Genomic DNA, 10,677 nt, shown 5'->3' on the forward strand with positions numbered 1-10,677 from the left:
ACTGCCTGCTGCCAGCTTTAGGAGTACATTTGACCTGCTGGACCTCTGCACTTCAGGGAGGGGTTGGCATAGATATAGGCACAAGTTAGCAAAAGAAGAGTAAGATTCCAGCATCTCATTATTCCTGTCTTTTTCCTTGTTAGTAAGTTAAATTACCAGGAGGGGAAAAAAAGAAAAAAAAAAAAAAAAAGAGAGAGAGAGAGATATTTTCTTAAAAAGAGGGCGAAGTAATAGCTGTGTTACCCTAGCTGTGAGAAACAGGCAGGTACGATAGAGCCTGCCTATGTACATGTATTGGACGGTCTCATATAATATGTTGGCTCTCTCTAGAAGGCCTGAATTCCTTGTCTCCTTGTAAGGCACTTTTTAAGTTTCTTTACTTAGAGATGTCTACAGATTCCAAGACACCACTGGACCACAAGGCAAAAACTTCTCTCTATGGCTGCGGCTTGGTGTTCCAAGCTGTTTGTAATGGCAATCCTATGGTACATTACTGAAGTCTCTCAAATTCTCAGGTGGGAGTTGCAAATCAGACTTTAGGCTGGACAGTAAAGACCTAACTTGCCAGTGGTTTTATTCATCACCAGTTCTCAGTAAGCTCAAAGACTGAGATACCTCATCTGTACTTCAGAAGTGCTGGGTCTTGGCAGGTCAAATGAAAGCCAGCAATAGTTCCAGGTGACCAGCAGCTCTGGGAATCTGCTCACAGGTAATGCAAATAAGGCATCGGTACCTTTGCAAACTTCTGAAAACTTTCTTGCAGTCATAGTTTGAATGTAAATTGTCAATCAGGTAAGTCAGAGAAAGGAATTCCTGTGGAGGGCTTCCAAAGGAACAGTGAGAAAACATGAGGACTAAAACCAGCTTGGCAACAATGTTCCCCACGTGCTCGGCCAAGGTAAAGTGTATCACGGGGAACCTAGGCAAAGCACACTTTGTTTAGAAGCATTAAATATGCTCTAAAAGATTAATTAAATCTACCAGACAAGTTCCAAAGTAGAGATAGAGCAGTAAGAAGAATGCTGAGGTGTAGTAGAGCTAATTTTGCTTCATTTCCAACAGATTTATGCTGATTATCAAAAAAAACCCACAAGTAGGAATATTTTAAAACTATTTAAACTACTCTGATTTGCAAGGATATGAAAGTTATCTGAGTTCTGATGTTTTCTTCAATAAATAAGAAGAGAGCATTGTATTAGAACTGCTTTATCAACCCATCTCAAAGATGTTGTTATCAGGAGTGTTTCAAGGAGAAAACTATTGTTGTCTATAGAATGGAGAGAAAAACCTGTGCGGGAGCATAAATACCTGTGGTATTTAACAGGAGCTGGGGCCAACTCCATTCTGAGTAGAACCTCAGTTATTTTTAAAGGTATTGCCAAGTAAGCTTGCTAGCAAGAAATGTATAACAAAGTGCTCATGAATTCAGATAATTCTGACTGATGTATCATCATTTTATTTATGCCAATTTATTTCTGTTATTTTTTTCTTAAGAAAGTTGCATTCTGATGCTTATGAATGTTTTTTTATATGCTGCAAGGTAAAAAAAGAGCTTGAAGTTTGACAGCTATAACTTGCAGTACTAGTGCTCGTGTGGTAGATAACTTGAAATTCTATCAATCTTGGCAATGTTCCTGGCCCCTCTTTATCTAAGAATGAACTGTCCTTGGATGGTTCTTCTAGGATACTAGGCATAAACAGAGCTTCTTTTCCCCTCCCTTCAGCATCTGGTTCATGGTCAAATTCAGGGTTGATGTTGTTTTGGAGTTTGGGTTTTTTCCTCTCTTGAGCAAAATGTATTGCAAAAAATGAAAGAAAAATCTCCCTCCAAATTTGTTCTTTTTCTACATCTTTTCCTCTAAAATCAACACAACGAAGTGTGATAGCGTCATGTCTACACCTAGCAGAATGAACTGTCATCTGGGTAATACAGCTCCTAGTTTGAATAATTCTGAAGTTTCAGAGATTTACCTAGTATCCTAAATAGGTGAAAATGCAGACCTAACTTTATTACCAAATACAAATCTCAGTCATCAGATCAGTGAAACAATGAGTTTTTCAAGTTACACAGCAGGTGGAAGCAAAAGTCAGTGTACACCCTGAAAGGACAGATGAAGGTCCAAATGCTGCTCTATAAAACAAGGAGCTTCCCAAATCAGACAGCAGGTGGAACCAAACACCCGACCTTGCAAGAGCCAAGGTGTTTAAACACCTTAGTACTCAAGAGGCCCTCAATGTATTCCAAAAGGCAAACTCTATCACTAGCCCCGGTGGCCCACAGAGTTAAATTTTCTCTAACACTGAGAACTAAATTAATTAAATAAGTAAATTAAATGCGCTGCTTTCGATTTTATTTAACTAAATGTTCCAACGATTCGGTAAAAGCAGCCTTCATCCACTGAAGCAGTGATATGAAGCACCAAGCTGCAGTGCAAGACCCAGGCTGGTACCTGCATTTCCCCCTGTGTGCGCCCCGAGTGATGTCACTCACTTGCGTAGCAGGGAACGATGACATTCTGACCGGGCGCTGGTTTGTGTTCTTTTCGAAGGACGGCGAGGATGCAATTTGCAGACACAACTACTTCAACCCAAAACATCACTTCTGCTTTCTCACACCTGACACCAAGGAGTAGATGACACCAGGAGTACTTAGCTCTATTCAGGGCTCCAGCTGCTCCATGTGAAACCATATCGAGTAGATACATCCAGTCAGTACTTCATTCATCTTAAGGTTTACTTCCCCAAAATTTCTACTGAAAAGTAGCCTGAATGAAGAAGTCCGTGACTGGACACTTTTTCGTGTTACAACAGTACCCTGGGGCTGCTGCTTTTGTGGGTTTTGGGGTCCAGGGAGTATTACCTGAATGGGAAAAACCCGCAAATCTGGCAATTTCCTCCCTTTTCTCCTACTTTGAGTTTGGCACGACCGCCAGTAAGCACTCCAAAAATACACTGCCCGGTCAGGAAGGTGAGGATGTGCCCTCGCACAGGAGGAGCGAGGCAGGGAAGGGGCCGGCTGTCTCCGACACGGGTCTAACGCAACTCCAAGGTTATTTTTGTCAAAATTCCGGTCAAACCTTGTGCCACGGAGCCGCTGCAGCGGCCTGACCTGACCTACTGCCGCCTCGGCGAGGAATGGCGGCCGGCGGCGCCTTCGCGGAGCTGCCCTCACCTCAGCTGCGGGCCGGGCGGCGGGCTCTCCGCCACCGCCGGGCTCTCACACCTTCGGGCTCACACCACCACCTACCGTCGGAGCCGGGCGAGGCGCCGACCGGCGCCGCGTCCCTGCCTGGGCCCGCCCTGGGCCCGCCCTTCCTCCCGCCGCCGCCGGCCCCTCCGGGCCGGGCCGCCTCCTCAGCCCGCCCGCCCGCCGGGCGGCCGCGTCCCGCCCCCTCAGCGCCCCGAGGCGGGCCGGAGCCTCCTCCCTGCCGCCGCATCGCTCCCGGAGCCCGCCGCGCCGGAGCGCAGCCGAGCGCGATGGCCCGCGAGGAGGTGGCGGTGGCCGGCGAGGAGGCGGCGGCCGAGGGGGGCGGCGGCGGCGGCGGCCTGCTGCTGGAGATCGTGGGCTCCCCGCTCAACCTGAGCCTGCTGGGCCTCTGCCTCTTCCTGCTCTACCAGATCCTGCGGGGCGAGCGGCCCGCGGCTCCGCCGGGAGAGGCGGCCCCGCCGCCGCTGCCCAAGATGAAGCGCCGCGACTTCACGCTGGCGGAGCTGCGGCCCTACGACGGGGTGCGCGACCCCCGCATCCTCATGGCCATCAACGGCAAAGTCTTCGACGTGACCCGCGCCAGGAAGTTCTACGGGCCCGGTGAGGGCCGGGGCGGGCGGGGCGGGCCCAGCCTGGGAGCCCCCGGCTCTATGCGGCCGGGGGGATCGCGGGGGCCACCGCTCGGCCCCCGCCGCCCACCCAGGCCCCTGCTCGGGCGGCGGGAGGGGGGTGGGGGGGTGTCGGGCCCGGCCGCGCCCCGCCGCCGGGCCGGTGCTGGCGGGGGAATTTGCCCCCCTGCGGCGCGGGTGTCGGCGTGCCCCGCGTTGATGCCTGACCCGCCTCCCGGCCGCGGCGGAGCGGCCCGTGCCTCGGCGCCGCTCGCCAGCCGGAGGTTTGGGAAGGATTCGGCTATCGGCGCAGCCCGCCCGCCGCGCGGGGACACCGGCCTGCCCGGGTGAGGCGCGGGGCAGGATCACCGCCACTGCCTGGCCTCCGGAGTCGGGCCTCGGTGTTGTACAAAGTCCGGCTTTGCCAGCCCGCGTTGCTTCATTATTGTCTTTATTTTCCCAGGGCAGGCTACACGTACCGTAAGGGGTTGTGCCGCTGCTGGGTTGGGCGGTTTCGTTGGCCTCGGGTGCCTTTGCCTGATGCCAGGCAGCAGAAGTGAAGTGTTGTCTCAGTGTTTACATTCTCAACTGTAGTGGACATCACTCTGTTGCATAATACTTCTACTAAATACTTAGCAATTTCCATTAAACCAGCTTTCTGTCAGGGGTGTAGGAGTTCAAACATAGGAAAATCTATGTATAAATAAAATATATAAATCTATGTATAAGCCATGCAGAGCAGCTAGCAATGGGGTGGGTGGGAGTATGTGCACCCAGGTGTAAGAGTTGAATCACCTCCACTACAGCATGGATTTTGATTTTTAACAGAAGCATTCTATTAAAAAGCCTCACTGAGGCTTGCCAGTTTGTACCAGGATCTGTCTGGTAAAACCACTCTTTGAGCTGTCCAGACCGCTGGTAGCTGCAGTAGTGAGCTGCCCATGCTACTCAGAGAATAGTGCAGGAGACACCACGTAGTTCGAAGCACGATGAGATTGTATACTTTTGGTCCAAACATGGACTGGAGACTGTTGCTGAATGATGCTGGACCATAACTTTGCATTCTGCAGCAGTCAGGGTGGTATATACAGCTGCATTAGATGTGCAGTTTTGTATTTGTGCAAACTAAAAGCCACTTAAAGACTGCTTTGGATGCTACCTTCCTTGACATTGTATCTAGTTTGGTAATTGTTGAATGGTTCATCACTGTGTCTGGTTTTCATTTTAATGGAAAAGTAAGACACTTTTGATGAATTTAGCAAAAAGCTCACTCTGCGAGGTGTGGAAGATTGCATGCTCTCTACAGTAACCAGAGTTCACATCTAAGTTCTTCAAGCTCCCTGAAGAAGAACTTTCAATGTCTAATTGCAACATGCAATATCTCCATTTTCAGCTTGTCATGCAAGCAAGTTAATCATTAATGAAGTTTAGCAATACCCTGTCTTGATAAGATATCTGATCTACTGTGAGTTGCATGTTTTGGTCATTTGAGTTCATCTTGTATTTTGAAAGTTTTCACAGAGGTTTCTCCCAAGTTGGTAACTTCTGGTATCTCCACCACATTGTCTGTCAAGTTGGCCATTCAGCTCTTTAAGTCAGGAACATCTCTTAGAAAACTTCCATTTCACCTCAGACTTACAAATCCTTCCTCTGTTCCTCTTTCTGAGGATGTGCTTCCCAATTTGTATGCTTATTCTTACTGTTGTATGTTCCATGCACTGTTGTGTGGTTCGTTGTCCTGTTGTTTCAGCAAACTCAGTATCTCTTCCCATGGTTTTGTTTCTTGTCCTCTTCCTCAGTTTTCCCTTATTACCAAGTAGAATAAAACTTAAAAACATTTCAGAAGTTTGAGGTACCTCTGACCCACAGGTCAGGGTTGGAACTCATCATCTGTTTCAGTTTGGGGACTCTGATCCATGAAGATCATACAGCATCCATTACCTCTCTATTAAGGCTGCTTATGTTTTTCTTTTGAAGAGGGCCCATATGGGATTTTTGCTGGAAGAGATGCATCCCGAGGGCTTGCCACTTTCTGCCTGGGTAAGGAGACTCTGAGGGATGACTATGATGACCTTTCTGATCTCAACGCTACACAGCAAGAGACCTTGAGGGACTGGGAGTCACAGTTCACTTGTAAGCAATTTTAAACCTATTTACAAAGAAGTAGCTAATAAAGTGTACGATAAGGGAAGCAATGGTTACCAGCTGGAAGCATCAGTCTGAAAACTTACTTTGAATAATACCTCGGTTTACTATTACTAGAATTATTGTTACTCAAATGAATTAAGAGAAATGTCAGGTTCTCCTGTGTTCTTCCTCCCTCTGCTCTTTACAGAACTATAGGATAAAGATGGAAGCGCTCTGTCAGAGGATAAGGTCTGTAAAACCACCCAAAAAGTTGACAGGAATTGGAAATTAAGAGCATGGTTTTGCTAGAGTTAACACCCCATCTATAGAGACAATTAGATTTTAATGCTCTTAAAAACCAAGTTTCTGTCCCCTTCCGCTTCTCAGAAATAACATTTGAATTATTACTTCTTGGGTTTTTTTGAGTTTTTGAAGACTGTTTAAACTAGGCCTTTTCCCCTTGGAGCTCTTGATATAACTTTTTTTACTCTAATAAAGTTACTCTGCATGGCCTTGGTGGTGGCTTTATCAGATTCACAGACAACTGTATCCAGCTGACTTTCTACCCCAGAAGGAGATCAGGAATGGGCAAATGCCACCTCTGGGTTTGCAAGCAGCCTGGTCGTTACCAGAGTGGCAGAGGAACAAAGGCAGCTTCCACACTTGAGATGTTTGTTCTAAAATTAACAGAAGGAAATCACTTTCATAGTTGCCTTTATTTTTCTATGCTTTGTATTAGAAGTTTAAAAAAGGCAATTCCAGCTGTTTTGTGTTGTGCCTCAACTTGCTGCTTAGGAGAACTTCAAACCACAGTTTTATGGAAATTGCTTATGTTGACCTTGTACCAGGGCATGCCCACTGGTACATTTTTTTTTCTCCTATTGTGTATCTTGTTGATGAAAAATAATTCCTCCATATCTCATGATGCCTTTTAGCAAGTGAACATCAACAGGATTATTTCTACTCAGATAAAGACAAAAAATAAATGTATCAGTTGTCTTGATTAATTTTTTTTTGAGAGAGGGAAGAGATGATGGGAAAAAAGTAGTATAGTGAAATACATCATCAGGATTATTTCTACTCAGATAAGACAAAAAATTATCAGTTGTTTGTCTTTTTTTTTGAGAGAGAGAAGAGAGATAATGGGGAAAAAGTAATATAGTAAAAATAAAATGGTTTTTGTTTTTAAATCTAGTGTTCAGTATTAATGGTTTACTATCACTAGCTAGAATGGAGCTTTCCTCTACATAACACCATTAGAACATCCCAGTTCTGACCTGATGTGCCCCTACTATTTTGGCGGTCTTCCTGTGTTAATCAAGACTGTTAATCATGCCACACTGAATGGCTGTTTTATTATGCTAACAAGTATGTCGCAGAAACCAGAACTATACTACCAAGTATATGACTTAAACTAGCGTGTAAATCTACCTTCTCAAGAGTTAGGCATCAGGACTGACAGTGAACTGCACTCTTTCTACTCCTGTGTTTCTAGTAAGTAAATTTGATAATTAGTTGCTTTCAATCCTTATTAATTATTACAACAATGCTATTCTGAAATACCTGTAGTCAGAGACATACTTTGCTTTGTTGAAGTTGACAGATGGGCAACACAGCACAGCTCTGTTCTTACACATATATGATCTTGGTGTTTTCACATGTTCAGAAAGAGATATAAGGCAGAAGCTTAGCTGCATAATCGGATAACAGATCCGTCTTTATCTTTGGGAGAAAGGATCCCTCTTCTGTCCTACTGGATATTTTCAACATATATTACAAAAAATAAAACCCCTTGAAAGTTGTGTACATGTGTGCACATACATGTGTGGGTATAATACATAACATATTCTAACAATGCCATTGGTTGAAAAACTAGCTTTTTTGACATTGGCAAGAGAAATAATCTAATCCAGGATTCTCCTTCTTTAGCTGGATGAGTCCCTCAGTTTACATGCGTCTTTACATTCACTTATCTTTTGGCTTAGGCAATAGGAGAATTATTATTGTTACATTCACTCTGCACGTTTCTTACACTTACAACAACATTAATAGTTAGGTAGTTGATTTTGTCTTTTCTCCTTCCCCCTAGTGCTTGGAACAAGTACCTGAGAGCTGTTTTAATATAGTATATGTCTGTTTCCTGGATTAACAAAATGCCTATGAGTTAAAAAAGGTACATCTTCAGGACACAATAATGACTTGGATTCCTTTTCTTTTTCTCCCCAGTTAAGTATCACCATGTTGGTAAACTGCTGAAGGAAGGGGAGGAACACACTGTATACTCTGATGAAGAAGAAAAAGATGCCCAGGATGCAAAGAAAGACTAGAGAGTGCAGTGAGGAACAATCTAATTTTGAATCATAAAGGATCATTTGTAACATTCCACTTCTGTTTTACAAGTTGCAACAGCAGCAGTGCTTACAAAAGGTCCAGAGTTACAGTGAATTGTTTCTTTTCAACGGTTTCCTTTTCAAATTCAGTGGTAAACTACTAAAGGTCTAAGATGTCTTCCTTTAAACCTGCATAATCTCAAGTATGCACAAAAAATGTCTGTGCAAAAGTAAACTGCAATTTTGGCAATAAAAGACTCTTACTGTTTCTCTTTTATCACTATTTAGTGCAGCGTACGTTGAAATCCAGTTTTTCATTAACAATCTAGCACTGTGGACGCAAGCACAAGAGTAACTTCACATATGCAACACAAATTCCACTAAATCTTGTTTTAACTTCTGCAAGGTCTGTGCCTTGGGTTGTTATTCCTTTAGAAAAGGGACTATATTTTATTTGTCCATGAAGCATCATACTCATTTGTGGTGCACTGTAATTCAATATCGCATAAGATAATTTGGCTTTTAAGGAGTTACACAGTGGCTTACAGATGAAACACTAACTGCTTTAGAAAAATACAAGAGTTTTTGAAAGTTTAAATCACTTTTAGATACTTAGAAAATTATTAAGGACTGATGAATACTTGATGCATTCAGTCATGCATAATTATGCATGGATTAATATTCTTTGTTTACTTTTAAAGCACATCTAAAGTGTTACAGAGTTTTAGATATTGAGTGTAACTAGACATCCCTAGAAACCAGGTACACCATGAAGTGTAACTTGACTGGACTACTATTCGTACACTTTTCCTCTTGGTAAAACTCTTCTGTGAATTTTAATGAAATTAAACAAGGAAGATCACCTGCTATTGATTCCTAGGCCTAAAAAAGAAGGCTTGCTGGTGTAGCATGATTAACAAGTGCTCTTGTACACGCAGCTTTAGCAGAAGAATGTTGCTGGTCGATGAAACTTATACAAGTTTCCTGTACAAAATGAAATAACATGGCGCAAGCCGTTTCTGTGTTCAGGCCTTTGTTGCTTTGGAACACTGCCATTACAAGAAACAGCACAATCTCATGCATAACCAGCAACGCTCTACACAAGGAACTGACCTTTGAATTGCTTTTTACTTATTTGCTCTCTTTGCTCACATCTCTGCTTAATTACTAGGTTTGTTCTGACTATGTAACCTAGTCTCCTACCAGAGGGGGCTGGGCAAATGGATTTGAACAAGGACAAATGTAAATATGCTCCTTCAACCATCCAAAACACTTCTGCAAAACCTCCTCAGAAATTCCATGGAGATAACTAATGGCTTGCTGATCACTCATAAACGTGTTTCTTGTCCAGGTGATTCTGCTCAGGTGCCTGGCTGATATAGTTCCCACCATTTAGTTTCTCTGATTCAGCTGTCCAGCCAAGTTGTTTCAATTTGTCAACACAATGAAAATGATGAGGTGAGTCCTGAGTAGGAAGGTGTAAACTAGACAAAATTATTCAGAAGTAGTGCATTGCACAACAGCAGCTTTCATAATGAGTTGACAACAACATGTTAAAGTGCCTGAGACCACCCATGGTGAGAGCAAATGACTTTCCCTCAGCCCTAAAGCTGTCATTTTTGAGTTACGCTGGGCCTTCACATGAAGAGTGCAGTTGTTCGAGCCATTTAGCTTACATAAAGTGGTATTGTATGAACTACCTAATTAAGGTCTAGAAACAAATGTAAATCTTGACACAACCTTTGTGTTGCTACTTTATTTTTAGAGACATTTATACTCTTTGCAAACTATTACTAATGGTTTACCTCAAATCAGAAATGTGCTTTTATTTAAGGCAGAAAATAAACCACTCTTGCATAATGGTGGTGTTTGTTTTTATTTACTAGAACTAAATCTGATCCTTAATCCTCCCCCAATGTTTCAAGTTTTATATTATCTTTCTCCCATGTCTTTCTTACATGATCCAACACATAGATCGAGTATATATTCTAACAGAATGCCAGTTAATACAGTCCTGTTAGTATAACAGAATATTAAATATAGAACATGTTCACATTGTATAATATGCTTTGCTGTTGCAAAAACGAGTTAGGCATAAAAAGGCCCAAGTAATTGTTAAGACTGACAGCTTTTAAAAGCTCCAGCTTTTGTTCATGTAGTGGAACTAGACTAGGCTGTAGCCTACCCTTCAGTAGACCCAACCATCTGACTCTTCAATAACACATCCTGAGGAACCAAATGCTATTTTAAGTATTAATCTGTACCATTACAACATGATGCATCACAAAGAACGGTAATAAAAACTACACAGAAATCTGTGAATAACACAAGACAAAGCTTAATGTTAAACATCTGTGCCTCTTGGGAAAAAAAGTATTCCACTTCAGTAAGACTACTACTTTTT

At 43.4% G+C, this 10,677-nt stretch overlaps 1 protein-coding gene across 1 annotated transcript; it reads left to right on the forward strand.

Moving 5' to 3' along the window:
* The first annotated feature begins 3,341 nt into the window (after positions 1 to 3,341).
* Positions 3,342 to 10,133, forward strand: PGRMC1 (progesterone receptor membrane component 1). Its single transcript, XM_074914771.1, has 3 exons — positions 3,342 to 3,808; positions 5,794 to 5,949; positions 8,170 to 10,133. Exons 1-3 carry the CDS (start codon positions 3,478 to 3,480, stop codon positions 8,268 to 8,270), a joined length of 588 nt encoding a protein of 195 aa, XP_074770872.1. The 5' UTR covers positions 3,342 to 3,477; the 3' UTR covers positions 8,271 to 10,133.
* The last annotated feature ends 544 nt before the right edge of the window (positions 10,134 to 10,677 follow it).

The sequence above is a fragment of the Athene noctua genome, chromosome 11, assembly GCF_965140245.1.
Source record: "Athene noctua chromosome 11, bAthNoc1.hap1.1, whole genome shotgun sequence".
Classification (NCBI taxonomy): Eukaryota; Metazoa; Chordata; class Aves; order Strigiformes; family Strigidae; genus Athene; species Athene noctua.